The following is a 15219-nucleotide window of genomic DNA, read 5'->3' as shown; positions in this document are numbered from 1 at the left end:
TACAGGTGTGAGCCACCAGTGCCCAGCTCCCCTCTGCTTCTTGACTCTAAGTTTTTCCTGGAATCCCTTGCATGGCTCTTCTGCATATGCATGCATCATTCAGGCCCTAGGGTCTCTTTAGCTGGACAACATTTCACAGATAACACACAGTCTTAGTTGACCTCAGTCATCCCCCTAAGATACTGAAAACCATCAAATATTCAACTTAAAATCCTTTCTCTCTGAACCTTAGACCCATTTATCTAACTGCCTGCTACCTATCTTGACAAGAGTCTCTGAAAGTTCCTTGATATGTCAACAGCTACCTTCCATAATCACCTGCCATGTGCTGCTGTGAATTACTTTTCTAGAAGCTGAGCATACATCATCAGTAAGATAAAGACAAGGGCTCTATACCCACAAGACCTCACCTGCTTTGGAAGGAGAGAGATATGATAAAGATATAAACAAATAATCATCATCATTTTACAGACAGCAAGTGACATGAAGAAAGTAAAAATGGGGTAATGTGACAGAAAGTGGCAGGAGAGCTACTCAGGGAGGGTCTCTCTGAGAGGTTGAGACCTGAAGGATGAAGTGACTATTCAAAGACAGTACACATGCCAAACGCAAATGTCCCAAGATGGGAAGGGTTCAGTGTGTCTGAGACAATGGAGGACCAGGATTCCTGGAAAAGAGTGAGGAAGGGGAAGAGTAAAAAGACATGAGGTTGCAGAAGTCTAGGTGACTCTGGGCTTGAGTAAGGAGTTTACCTTTTTCTGTGGTTTCAACGGCAAGCCAAAGGAAGGTCTTAAGTAGGAATATGACATGGTTTATGATTTAAAAAGATCACTGGTAATATTTTTGGAGGGTAGATTGAAAGGACAAAAATGTAAATTGGGAGAATAGCTAGAAAGCTGTGATGATCCAGGAGAAATGATGGTGGCTTAAAATGGGAGCTACAGTAATGGAGATGGCAAAAGCAGGGTAGATTTACTTTAGAAGGAAAACTGCCAGGACTTGTAGGAGTATGACTACAGAGTTTAAGGAGAAACAGGACTTCAAGGACGCTTCTTAAATTTGGGGCCTGAAAACAATATATAGCTAGTATAGGTGGATGATGGTAAGACTTATGCTACTGATGTTAATATTGGGATTTAGAAAAGATCAAGGGCTGGAGAAGTGGAATGACTGAGTCTAGCTCTCATTCCCAGGAGGATTTTAGCCATTAAGGGATGCAGAAAAATGAGGTGAGAGCTGGAGTAAATATGAGGCCAAGGGAAAATTGGTTTGGCTTTGTTTTCATGATTGAGTTTAAGGCATATTTTATGCCAGTAGGAATAAAATTCCATGGAAAAGAAAAAGAGGCTGGGAAAGGTAAGTAAATGGGAACACAGGAGGAGCAATGTCCTTGAGAAAGTGAGAGGAAAGAAGAGCAAGAGTCCAATGTAGAAGGGTGACTATCCTGTGACTATCACAGGATAGGGAAGAAGTTGGCATACCCGGCACATATGCAGACAGGCCAGGGCAGGGAATGTGCTATTGGGAGGACGAGGTAGTTCTCTTCTAAATGCAGCCCCTTTCTTTATGAAATAAAAGATAAAAAATGTCAGTATGGACTTTGGGATGGGGAGGCTGGAAATTTGAGGACAAGAAGTCACAAAAAGTTGTCATGGTCTAAAATAACAAAGTGATTTTACTCATTTAGCATAATCATGCAGCTGGCAGTGTTTGAATTTATGATCACAAATGTCAAGTCCAGTTACTGTGGTTGTATGGTTTTTCTTCAGCAATGTTTAGCTCATTCAGACAGGGAGTACTAAGGGAGAAAGCTATTGCTTGAACCACAGAATCTTAAGGAGGGAAGGAAAGAACAAGTATGACATATCCAGCCAAGGAGGTAAGAGTATGGCTCCATTAATTTTCACAAGATGGGTACATCACATAACTGTGTAATACATCACCCCGGACACCCTTTTATACACTATCACTGTCATTATATAGTCCCTTGAAGTTTAACCATTATCTTGTTTTTTTATGTCACTCACTAGTTGTGTCTCTTTGAACTTTTTTTTTTTTGTGGGTCATGGAGCCTGAACTCTGGGTCTGGGCACTTGTCCCTCAGCTCTTCAGCTCAAGGCTAGTGCTTTACCATTTGAGCCACAGCAGCACTTCTGGCTTTTTCTGACAGTCTATTATTAGTGATCCCCCAGCACCTTCTACAGGTCTCAGTTATCACACTAGAGAATAATTCTTTGTTAAATGTCTGGTTTGACAGACATTTGCTTAAGAGTAAAGCCATATTTGAATCAAGTTCATTTCCTTGGTGCCTAAGCCTTTGACAGATCCATAGAGCAAGTGTGATGATAAATCTTGAGTAACAACTAGATTAGACTGAGAAATACCTAAGAGATACATAAAGTACACCAATGGGCCAGTCTGTGAGGGCAGCCCCAGAAAGGATTAGCTAAGGGAAGGAGACTCAGTCCATAAGTTGGAGGTGGGGGGGAGGGGGGTGGGCAGGAAGAAGGGTTCAGAAAAAGTGAAAGTAGAGAAAGGACAAAAGCAGCTAGCTCAGGCATACTCTTTTGTTCCTGGCTTCCATGATGTGAATGGCCCTGCTCTGCCAAGAGCTCCCTACCATGATGAACTGAAACCGCTGAAAGCACAAGCAAAACAAACCCTTTAAGCTGTTTCAGGTATTTTTGTCACAGTGATGAAAAGTATAACATACTAAGTGTTTGATAAATGAAGGGAAAATCTTGCCCAGGGAGTACACAGGATGCTTGGGTTAGAAGAAGTCCCTGAGATGTACTACTTTAACTTCTTTATTTGATGGAGGAGAAGAAGGATTTTCCTAAAGGAGAAGAATTTCTTGGTAGCAGAACCAGAAGTTCTAATGATCCTTGGCTGAGTGTTCCTTCCTGTTCTTTGCATTGCTGAGAATCACTGTGTAAAGTTTCAGTACAGACAGCCTGAGGCAAAGAAAGCTGACTGCTTAACATCTGGTAGTATAGGCAGATGGACAGACAGTGAAGTGAAATAAGAGATGGAGCTCAAAGTGTTGGGTCTTGGTGACAGCTAAACTGCTGCTGAAGTGGGGATATCAGTACTGGAAAGGCTTTTTGCCTTAGGCAGGCTCAGGGAAAAGCTAAAGGACTTCTTTCATACTGGCTAGTTAACATGGACAACTGAGTTGTGAAGGGGAGGAGGGAGGGGTGTCCAGAAAGAGCCATGAAAGTAATTAGAAAAGAGGTAGAGGGAAGTCCCAGGGAAAGTGTTATCAGGAAGCTCAAGTGTTTCTGAGGTGAGGAAAAGGAAGCAGCACTAGGACTAAGGGTAGAAGAGAAGAGATCATTAGTTAGTTCATGGGGGCGGGGGGAGAGGGAGAGGCGGGCTCCACAAAGACAGATGCATTTGGCTATTAATAATAGATGAGTCGCTGGGCACCACTAGCTCACGCCTGTAATCCTAGCTACTCAGGAGGCTGAGATCTGAGGATAGTGGTTCAAAATCAACCTGGGCAGGAAAGTCCATGAGATTCTCTCTCTCTCTCTCTCTCTTTTTTTTTGTTGGTCATGGGGCTTGGGCACTATCCCTCAGCTCTTTACCTCAAGGCAAGCACTCTACCACTTGAGCCACAGCGCCACTTCCGGTTTTCTGAATGATTTACTGGAGATAAGTCTCACATTTTCTTGCCCTGGCTGGCTTTGAACTGCGTTCTCAGATCTCAGCTGGAAGTGGCGCTGTGGCTCAAGTGGTAGAGCGCTAGCCTTGAGCTGAAGAGCTGAGAGACAGCACCCCAGGTTGAGTTCAAGCCCCATGACCCACCAAAAAAACAAAACAAAAAAACAAAAAAACAAAAAGAAAAGAATAGATGGATCACCAGATATAACAAGGACAAGATGGTTAGGATTCTTTTTGGCCCAGGTAATGCTGCTACTAAGTGGAAGATTTAGCATTCAGATTCTGATGCTCGTTTTTTCTTAGCCTTTGTCAACTAAGTTAGGAACCTCCAGCTATCTTCCTGGATTACTCCTCTTTCCAGCTATCCTGACCTTCTCTCCCTCCTTCCACTTTCAGCTTTACTTGCAGTTAAGTATTACTTGCAGTTAAGTATTACTTGCAGTTAAGTATTGAAACAGAGCTTCCTTCTCTTAAGCCACCAAGAGAGGCAGAAACAGCATCTTCATGCAGGAAAAACACAGAGGCCTACATACTTTTCTATAGTGGGTATTGGTAGATGACTGATACTAGTTAATTCAAAACCCTTCCAGAAGGCATCTAGCAGACTTCCTCTGGGAATCTTTTTGTAACTGACTGTACCTCCATTTTCTACTTCTATGTTCCTAGAGTCCTTGAACCAGCTTCCTGAAAGAGTGCCTACTCTCCCTAACATGTCTTGTCTCTCTTATCTGTCTCCTCTGACTGAGTGAGACTCTCTCTGGGTCTTCATCTCAGGATGAAGAGTGGTTTGCTCAGTCACATAATAAAGCTGTGTTTTAAAACCAGGCCTGTCTGATCTTAAAGTTTGTAGTATTTTTATTATGTATGGGGCTTCCTGCAGATGAACCAACCAGTGACCTTATACAGTCTATGCTAAACTCTAGTCCAGTACTGTATAAGTGCGGAGGAGGAAGTATCAGTAGACCATTCAAGTATAAAAGGCTTGCTGAAGGAGGGAGGCTTTGAATTTGGGGAGGGGAAGGGAAAAAACAAAATGCTTAAAGATACAGGTTGACCCACTGTAACAATGAGATGTACAAAACACTATGTTGAAAATGAATCTTACAACTTTGGCAGGAGGTAGGGGAGGGTAGTTGTGGAGGCAGGAGGGAAGGGATGGTTGGAGGTTAAACAAAGGAGGAGGCAACAACGCTCAATAGGAAATGTACTCATTACCTTGCTCATATAACTGTACAGCATTTTTACAATAAAAAATGTACAAAAAAAGAAAAGAAAAGGAATATGATGGCATTCTAGGCAGGGTGGGAATGCTGTAGATGGAGACAGCTGCCAGGATAACAATCTGATTTCTGTGTTGAAGTCCTAATAATAACCACCTATCATGGATCTCTGACCATGTGCTGCTTTTACATGTTACTATTAATCTTTGTGCTATCCCTGTTGGTAGGTGTCTTTTTACATATAAGAACATCAAGCATGAGGCCCTGCGTTTAATTCCCCAGCACCACATAAGAAAAAAAGAAAAAAGCCGGAAGTGGTGCTGTGGCTCAAGTGGTAGAGCACTAGCCATGAACTGAAGAGCTGAGGGACAGCGCCTAGGCCCAGAGTTCAGGCCCCACGACCGGACCCAAAAAAAAAAGAAAAAGAAAAAGAAAATCAAGGCTTTGAGTATTGAGGTAGCATTTCTAAACCAACCCAGCTAGTAGGGGGTGAGGAGCTAGGACTGAAACCCAGGTAGGCTTGACTCTTATTTCTTCTTGCTGCTTCCTATGGGACAGATGTCTACATTATCAGCCTGATGTTATTGCCTGAGCCATCTCTCACCTTAAATGGAGACTTGAGGTCAGAAGGCAGCAGCTTTCTTAGTCTAGCTCTTACCCTTTCAGACCCTAGCAGCTAAATCCTTGTGGACTAAGCAACTCTAAGAAGGGTTTTGTGTGGGCCTGTGAGTACACAAGCTGGCCTAACTTGTTTCTTGCAGAGACAACTTCCTTCTAACTTGCTACAGCAAAGCTGGTGGCCAGGGCAGGTTGATGAACTATGCAACGTGTAGACAGGGATGGGAGGGGGAAACTGGGGAACATTTGGACACTGTCCAAAAAGAAATGTACTCATTACCTGACTTCTGAAATGGTAATCCCTCTGTATAATATCTTAACAATAAAAATTATATTAAAAGTAAAAGAAAGAAAGCTGTTGGGCAGGAAGGCAGACCCTTTGGAGAAGGGTCAGCTGAGGTGAAAAGATTGGAAATGTTACAAGCAACAGCCCCTAGGACAGGAACACAGGGTCCTGCCTCTCGGTTGGCTGCTCACACACACAGGCAGACCAAGGGAGGTCAAGGAGGGGAGAGAGGTCAGAAGTTGGCAAGCCTGCAGGGCCTGAGTGATGGCCACTTGTTTAGATCTGGAGGAGAGAAACAAGTGGGCTAATGGTTTTGGCCCGTGGGGTTGGGAGGATAGGGTGGGGGGTTTATAAATGGATGTTGGCTAAAAAGGCAGGTGGGAGAAAGGCAAAGGTGGGGGCTCAGGGCATCCGTTCCAGTCACCAGGCAGGAACCATGCCCCTGGAATAGCTCAAAGGGGAGGCCTTGGCCTGGGGGGGTAAGGGTGGGGGAACTTCATAAAAGGCCCTCTCTTCTTCATTTCAAAGGTGTTCCATCTGGAAGGCAGGCATGAGGGGCTCCTTGTAGACTGAACTTTCTGTCTGGGGGTGGGGGGCAGAGGGAAATAAACTGGGAGACAATGGCCGGGAGTATTGATTTTAAGGCATCCGCAGAGAGAAACCCCATGATGCATATTCCAACTCTTAGCTACAAATGTTTCACCAACAAGCTTTCCAAAGGATAAAGTAAGAAACATTCTGCTTGGAGACATTTTCTAAACCTCTGTCCTTACTCTGAAAGGATCAGTAGTCATATCAAGGTACAGCCCTGTTCTTCACTGCTATGTGCCTCAAACCAAGGCATAGTTTTGGGGCAGATCCTTTGGGGACTGGCATATGGGCCAGGCCTAGGATTAAAGTTAGTGTGGCTGTGGCTGATAGGAGTTGGCAGGATTGGAGGTTCCTAGGAAGTCTATCCAGTCAGATGATCTAGAATTTTGAGCCTGGCAGGCAAAAGCTCTGGGCTGGAAAGAACTTTCTGTGTAGACAGGTTTTTCAAAAAGTGACAGAAGTTACAGAGATAACAGCACATTAATTTTTTGTGCCATTGCAGTGCCTACTATTTTTTTCCCCCCCATGAGGCTTGAACTTGGGGCCTGATTGCTGTCCCTGAGCGCTTTTGCTCAGGGTTAGCACTCTACTTAAGCCACTGTGCCACTTCTGGTTTTCTGGTGGTTAACTAGTGGTTAACAGCCTTTCCTGCCTGGGCTGGCTTTGAACCATGATCCTTAGATCTCAGCCTCCTGAATAGCTAGGATTACAGGTGTGAACTATCAGCGCCTGGCTTTTTTTGTTGTTGTTCAAAACTGGTGTTCTAACTACTTACCTTTACTAGACCTCTCTTCTAGTTGTTTTTTTTTGTTTGTTTGTTTGTTTGTTGTAGGGCTTGAACTCGGGGCCTCGGCACTGTCCCTGAACTCTTTTGCTTGAGGCTAGTGCTCTACCACTTTGAGCCACAGCCCCACTTCTGGTTTTCTTGTGATTAATTGGAGATGAGTCTCACAGCCTTTTCCATCTAGGCTGGTTATGAACCACGATCCTCAGATCTCAGTCTCCTTAGTAGTTAGGATTATAGGCATGAGCCTCTAGTGCCTGGTCTAGGTTTTCCTTGTTTCACTGGAGATAAAGAGTCTCTCTCTGATTTGTCTGCTTGGGTTAAGTTTGAACCTTGGTCCTCACTCAGATCTTAGCCTGGGTAGCCAAGTATGAGCCATCAGTGGCCTAGATAGATCACAACTCACTAAAAAGATTGTTCTGCCTGTTAGGTCTGAAGTAAAATGGAAAGGACTACCTGGGGGAGGAATAGCAGGATCCCTCAGTTTCTGAGAGAACGAAGGGAATGCTAGCCAGCTGTTAGAGGAGTTTCTGCTGGAAAGAAAGGAAGGCAATCATCAGTGTGGCCCACGGGAGCTTGGAAGAACTTTCTAGATTTTGGGTTCCATGGAGAACGACCTCTAATTAGGAGGAAGCTGGGGTACAGCCCCAAGTATGGGTCTATAGCACTGAGGAGCTGGCAGGGTGAATGTGCATAGATAGTCCTGTGCCATGTACTCACTTAGGGGCCTGGTCCCACACATATTGACAAGAAACTTGCCTCTGGAGCTTCTCAGAGAGACTAAACTGGGGTGGGGAAAGTAGCAGTGCCTGGAAGGTGTCTAACAGTAATTGACAGGTAACTCAGTAGCGACATAGACGGGACCTATTGTCCCTTCAATTATCCATTAGTTATCAAATATTTATAGGAGTATATACCATACAACATTAGTATTATATGGACACCTAAATATTTCCACACCTGGTTTTTGCCTTCAGAGAACTCAGATTCAAGTTAGGGCAAGCAAAACCAATCTCATGTTTGATGCATAGCAAGGGAAGGGCCTAAGAGAAACTGCAGTGGGAGTTCAATCAAGTAAGACAGAGCTTTATCCTGAGATGGTAGGGCTTCATGCAGATTCCCCCTGGTCCCCTGATGCTGCTTTTCTGGTGATGGGGGGAAAGGAGTAAAGACTTTTTCTTGCTAGGGGGACAACCATGAAGGCAACTCTCATAGCTTACACAAACAGACAGGGTAGTATGCAGTATCCCACATACAGGGGCAAATTACTCATGTTGACAGTTTCAGAAATGTAGCTCAGGTAGGGTAACAAACCCTGGGGAAGCATGCCATTTCCAGAGTGGAAAGCGTGCCAACCCCAGCCAGCCCCTCCTTCACCCAGCTCTTACCTCCATCAAGCAGCTCTTTGACAGTGCGGAAGTCATCAGCTAAGACAGCATAGTGCAGGGCTGTACAACCCTTGAAGCTGGCACGGTTGTTCAACCGGTTGTTAAAGTCATCTTCCCGGGTGACCAAGACTGTGGGGGAACAAGAACATAAAACTTTCCATTATAAACAAATACATGTGCCTCATCTATCTCCTTCCCTCACTCCTTTCCTACCGTCTTTCTTTTCTTGCAACACAGTTTCACTATGTAGTTCAGGCCAGGCTGGTCTACACTATCCCCTTCCCTCAGCCTCGAGTGCTCATCATATATTGGGTATCACTATGCCTGGCTCTCCTGACATCTTGATTAATTAATTCTCTTTTCTACCTAATTCTCTTTTCTACCTACTTATTCAACTATAAATATCACTTGAGCTATGTGCATGGCCATCTGTACTGGGCAAGTAGAGGCCAGTTGGTTCTACAAATAGGTACTGACATCTAATATGTGTTAGGAGTCTAACATGGATCTTGGGGACATGAAATGAATCCACTCTGGTCACAGACCTAATAATCTGATGAGGGAGGCAGACACTAAGCAGATATTTAGAGCACTGTTTGAAATAAATGCTATGTTAGGGGTATAATGGGTTGATAAAGAAAGTTAGAAGAGAGCTGGGCTCAGCTTGGGCAAATCCCAGATGATGAGAGTCTGGCAGGGTAAGAAGCAGCAATACAGGAGCACAAGGTAGGAGCAAGGGGAGGCAGGCACAGAGGCTCTACTCAGCAGGGCAACACACCTCTCTTCTCTGATTGTTTATAATCTAGTAAGTGATTTAACATTTCTTTTTACAAAAGGAATAAAAAACTGAAATTAGGGGCTGGGAAGGTGGCTCGGTGGTAGAGTGCTTGCTTTGTATGCAAGAGGCCCTGGGTTCGATTCCTCAGCACCACATAAGCAAAAAGAAAAAAGCCGGAAGTGGTGCTGTGGCTCAAGTGGTAGAGCACTAGCCTTGAGCTGAAGAGCTGAGGGACAGCGCCCAGGCCCAGAGTTCAGGCCCCACGACTAGACCCCCCCCCACCCCCCAAAAAAACCAAACCCAAACAAAACACCAAACCCGTAGGCTCACTGAAAATGGGCACCTGTGGCTCATGCCTGTAATCTGAGCTAGGGGATTGAAGCCAGCCTGGGCAGGAAAGTCTGTGAGACTCTTATCTCCAATTAACTACCAAAAAGCTGGAAGTAGAGTTGTGGAGAAAGTGGTAGAGCATCAGCCTTGAGCAAAAAAGCTAAGGGACAGTGCCCAGGCCCTGAGTTCAAGCCCTAGTATTGACACACAAAACAAAACAAAACAAAACACACCTAGGCTCACTCTGAGTCTCTATCTCCCATTTGATATAAAGTGGCTAAAATCTTTGGGTTGGGTGGTCACACACATTCCTATTCACCCAAAATGTTCCTGGTGTATGCTTGTCGTGTTGGATAGTTCGAGGATAGATAATAAACCACAAGCTTACCCATTTTTCAGATTCTCCCCATAGGAGACAAAATAACACAAAGCAATTTCTATTCTGTTCAGGTAACAGGGTTTCTTTCTGTCTCATAGAGAAATTATCTGGGTAACACTCCTATGCTCCCTCCTGAGATGAGTTTGTTGGGTGTAGAATTTGGGTCCTGCCTACCTGTACTCCACTCCTTCCCTAGCCCATGACACATGACCTGTAAAAGGCAGACTCCTCTCACTTTCTGTGGGATAAAAGAGTGTGTCCAGGCAAGAGGTGGTCTTGCCTAGGTAGTCAAAAGTATGGGACAATTCTGAAGCCATTCTTTTCCAAGTACTCCCTGTATGGAGTCAGTGTATGGTCCTCTCCTATAATACTGAATACCTCATCTAGAGTTATAAACTAGGAGACTATCATGCCTCTTCCTAATACTAATCAATCCCATTGACTGACTTCCTCTGTTCCAAGCATGGTCCTGTTACACATTCATCTTATTTAATTCTTACAACTATCCAACACAGTAGGTATTACCCATTTCATAGGTTAGTAAGTTACTAACATACAGTTAGTAAGTTTGAGAGAAAAGCTGGGCATAGTGGTGCATACTTGTAGTCCCAGTTACTTGGGAGGTTGTGCTGGGTGAATTGCTTGAGCTCAGAAGTGGGCAATACAGTGAGACTCCAAATACCTCAAAATACAAGTGGTTGCGAGAGGGTCAGCACCCAGGTCTAATATGAATCCCCATTCTTTTCTTTCTTTTTTTTTTGGGGGGGGCGGTCAGTTGTGGGGCTTGAACTCTGGGCCTGGGCGCTGTCCCTTAGCTCTTCAGCTCAAGACTAATGTTCTACCACTTGAGCCACAGTACCACTTCTGGAGATAAATAAGAGTCTCATGGACTTTCCTGCCCTGGCTGGCTTTGAACCGAGATCCTCAGATCTCAGCCTCCTGAGTAGCTAGGATTACAGGTATGAGCCACTGGCACCCTCAAATCTCAGCCTTCTGAGAAGCTAGGATTACAGGTGTGAGCCATTGGCACCCAGCTTGAATCCCCATTCTTTCATATCATGCTGTCACACTGGTTTTGCAGAGGAGCGCATCAGAGACTGAGAAAGAAAGATGTTGTGATTCCAGCTTTTTTTCCCCCACTCTCTCTTCTTTTCCTGCTTGGTGGAAGTGTTGATCTTTCTATTTAGCAGAAAATCGCCTGAGGTCTGTACTAGTGCTCCGATAAACTAGACTGAGTGAGTAGAAGCCAGACCACACTATCTGGTTAGCGAGTAGAATCAAGAATCAACCAGCTTTTCTACTCCAGACAAGAGCTCTCAGGCTGCTGAGCCCTTACTCCAACTTTGATTCTGCCTTTTCTGGAAAGAACAGGAAGTTAGCATACAAGTCCCATGTGTAGTACCATCTCTATTTTTCCCAGAAGAGCCCTTTAGGACCTAATCAGAGATTACTAACTCTTAGTCACATATAATTTTAGCAAATCATGCCAGAGAAGGATGGAAGAAGGCAGCAGAGGATACTTTAGAATCAAATAGATTGATGACAATCAAGCACTGGCCAGGCAGGGAGGAAAAAGAACAGGGCAATGAAGAGCTGAAAAAGGAATTCAGAGCACATCACCTCAACAGACCCTAAGGGCATCACTGAATTGCCACATTGGACATTAACTGCTGGATATAATGACGAACCTGAGGAAAAGTGATAGTTGGCTCAAGAAAGCAAGAAGGGTATAATCTATTTTACTAGGAAAACACATCATTCATTCAACAAACAATGTTTAATGAACACCAATACATGGTGGTAGCTTCTGGAGATAAAATAATGAATAAAACACAGCTCCCAACTTTACAAAGTGAACTGTCTAATGCAAGAATCACACCACTGAGGAGACTAATTACAATATGCTTTCACAAATACAATGATAGAACTATGTAGGGTACTTACAATAAAAAGGGGATGATGACCTTAAGAATCACAGCTAGGGACTAATTTGGCTTATATGTCAGCAGATTACCAGTGTCATAGCCCAGCTAAGGAAGAATATCCACGAAATGACTCCCATTCCACCCTGAGGGCTCTCCCTGGACTATTCCTCATGCTCTCTTCCCTCAGAACTTTTGACAATACTGTTTTACCACCTGTGACATCTTCCTGTCCCCTGGACTCCTTCAGTTACTTCCTCCAGTGATTCATTCTAAACTGTAGATAGTTTCTGCTCCTGAGCTTCTCTAGTGCCTTGGGCCTTTCCAATTACAGAATTTATTACATAGTATTGCAATACTTGTTTGAGACTCTGCTTCCCCACCACACAAAAAGCCCAACAAAGGCAATGTGACGATCTTCTTCATACTTCACCCTTGTACTCCATAGTACACTAGTATGTCCAGTCATAACAGTACATTTGACAAATACTTGTGAATCAACAAAGCATCAGAAATTTAAAATGCTCTTAAGTCCAGAACTTTTTGAGTGCCAACATGATGTTCCAAATTTTTTTATTTTGCCAGGTGTTGGTGGCTCACACCTGTAATTCAAATTAAACAGGAGGTTGAGATCTGAGGACTGCAGTTCAAAGTCAGCCCATGCAAGAAAGTCTGTGAGATTCTTATCTTCAATTAAATATTACCAAAAAAGCTGGAAGTGAAGCAGTGGCTCAAGTGGTAGAGTGCTAATCTTGAGCAAATAAGTGCAGAGACATGCCCAGATCCTTAGTTCAAGCCCTAGGACTAGCAAAACCAAACAAGAAACAAAAAAACAAAAACAAAAAACAAAAAAAAAAGGACGCTCTAGAGCCAGACGATTTGTTTGAACCCCAGTCTTAATTTACTGTGTTATCTTGCCCAGTCCACCTGTCTCAGCTAAATTCCTTTAGCTGTAAATGGAAAAAATAAAAATGTCCCCCTGCCCACGCATCCTGCACATCCTTTTCCTCTTAGAAAGGCACAAGGAGCATGAGGATATAGGTCTGAAGCTTCCGACCTGTTTCATTTGCCAACACTCAGCAGTTTCTTATTTGCATTTTTGTTTCACCAGTCTTTTAAACTCTTGCAGTAGTAGGACTCTGAAGAACACTGGAAAGTTTAGTGCATTGCAATTTATGAGGCATTTTTGTTTCCATTTTCTCTTGCAAAATAGCCCTGTGAGGTATAAGCTCAGGCTCCCACTTTATAGAAGAGGGCACTTAAGTTCAGAAAATGTCACTAGCAGTGGTAGATCAGGGACCTAAAGTCCCTGAATGCTCTCAGTCAGGTCTTTCCCCAGATCACTCTGACTGCTGAGGACTCTGCTCATTAAATTCTTTTCACAAGCCACAAATGAGGCTGAAGGCAAAATGATATTTGGGGAGAGGAACATCATCTTTTGAAACACATACTCACCAACCATCACTGGGGAAGAGTAATAAGCAGGCCCGTGGAAGCTGGAGAGACTCCTTTAAGCCTGTCTCAGCTGGCCACCAAGGTGGTCTTGTGTTTACAGCTTGTCTTCAATCAGTGAAGCATCTCCCTTCCAACAAAGACATCTTCTAGCCTATCTCTAGCACAGAGGGAAACAGACCTAGACAGATAGATCTTCTCTCCTAGCCAGCCAATTCTTTTCTCTGCAGGTGATCCTATACCCTGGTCTACAGCCACTACTCTGAACCTTCTGCCCCTATCTTCTCCATCTCTGATGTTTAGAATCTATGTGCCTAGGTGCATTATCTAGAGTCAATCTAGCAGCTTGTGGCAAGTCTGTGTCCAAAAGTATACTCTGCAGCCTCCTCCTCAGACAGACCAAGACCAAGGAGTCAGTGGAAAGGGAAAGCAAGTTCCCCGATGCCCTTATGGAGCCTTGGTCACTTCTTAGCACCACTCAACCCACAAAATCTACTGTTTCTTGTGATGAGAAAGCTATTCAAGAGAAAGGTGTTACACGGTATGAATCTTAGTACTGCCGTTTACTAAATTCTGATAAAAGATTTTTTAAAAAAACATCACTATGAACATTTAGTTATGCTTTCTCCTGTGGGTGAGTTACTAGGGACCCAGATGTGAATTCTGTCCTCACATCGCTGAGACTTTTTCTTTTTACATAGCCCCATCTCTGTGATATATTTGTAGTTCAAGGCATCCAACAGCTCACAACACCTAACATTGCTGAGACTTTTTTTTTTTTTTGTCAGTCATAGGGCTTGAACTCTGGGCTTGGGCGCTGTCCTTGTGCTCTTCAACTCAAGGCAAGTGCTCTACCGCTTGAGCCACAGCACCACTTCCGGTTTTCTAGCGGTTTATTGGAGATAAGAGTCTTACAAACTTTCCTGCCCCGGCTGGCTTTGAATTGAGATCCTCAGATCTCAGCCTCCTGAGTAGCTAGGATTTCAGGCATGAGCCACCGGCGCCCGGCATTGCTGAGACTCTTAAGGGAAAACTTTTAGTAGCATATATTAGCTGTACAAGGAAGCTTTCTTTGTGACATTTCCACATATATCCTAATGACCTCACTCCCTAATAGGGAAGATTTTCAAGCAAGGCATAAGAGGTAAAATGAATTGTCCCCAGAGAATAAGCACTTTATTTTCTGCTTACTTGTGCAAGGGAAAGGGCAGCTAAGAGATGAGCCCTGCTTCCTCAGGCTCAACCTCCTGCCCACTCTCAGTTGCCTTTAATATGCTGGATTGTCCTAGTAGTGCCCTCACCTTCAGAGACATGTGCCTGAATCAATGAGAGGGCACCCCTATAGCTAATAAGATAGTCATGACAATGATCTTTAACATATGAGTGAAATTTTACAGTCTAAGACACTACTGCCACTGGGCACTGGTGGCTCACGCTTGTAATCCTAACTACTGAGGAGACTGAGATCGGAGGATGGTGGTTTGAAGCCAGCCTGGGCAGGAAAGGCTGTGAGACTCTTATCTCCAATTAACCACCAGAAAACTTGAAGTGATACTGTGGCTCAAAGTGGTAGAGTGCTGGCCTTGAGTAAAAAAGCTCAGGGATAGCACCTAATTTCAAGTCCCACAACTGACCAAACCAAAAAAAAAAGACACTACTACAAAGATGACTATTTTTAACCTATATGATAAGCCATACAGGGAGGAGATTGAGGGGAACAGATGTTTAAAGAGGTTAGGTTCCTAGTCCAACTCAGTTGTGGATTAGGACTAGATCCTAAGCCAGGCTAGGTCCCTGCTCTGCCT

The 15219-nt window shown here is 44.0% G+C and overlaps 1 protein-coding gene across 3 annotated transcripts in view; it reads right to left on the bottom strand.

The window, feature by feature from the left end:
• The window catches only part of Clpb (ClpB family mitochondrial disaggregase), a 130997-nt gene that overhangs the window by 52917 nt on the left and 62861 nt on the right, over positions 1 to 15219 (bottom strand). For all 3 annotated transcript variants that reach the window (XM_070035088.1, XM_070035089.1, XM_070035090.1), the window contains one exon: positions 8554 to 8682. In XM_070035088.1, the coding sequence (XP_069891189.1) occupies positions 8554 to 8682 (129 nt within the window). The remainder of the gene's footprint in view (positions 1 to 8553; positions 8683 to 15219) is intronic.

Source organism: Dipodomys merriami, unplaced genomic scaffold, assembly GCF_024711535.1.
Source record: "Dipodomys merriami isolate MVZ:Mamm:240054 unplaced genomic scaffold, mDipMer1.0.p SCAF_25, whole genome shotgun sequence".
Lineage (NCBI taxonomy): Eukaryota > Metazoa > Chordata > Mammalia > Rodentia > Heteromyidae > Dipodomys > Dipodomys merriami.
This window is presented reverse-complemented; position numbering and strand designations above follow the sequence as displayed.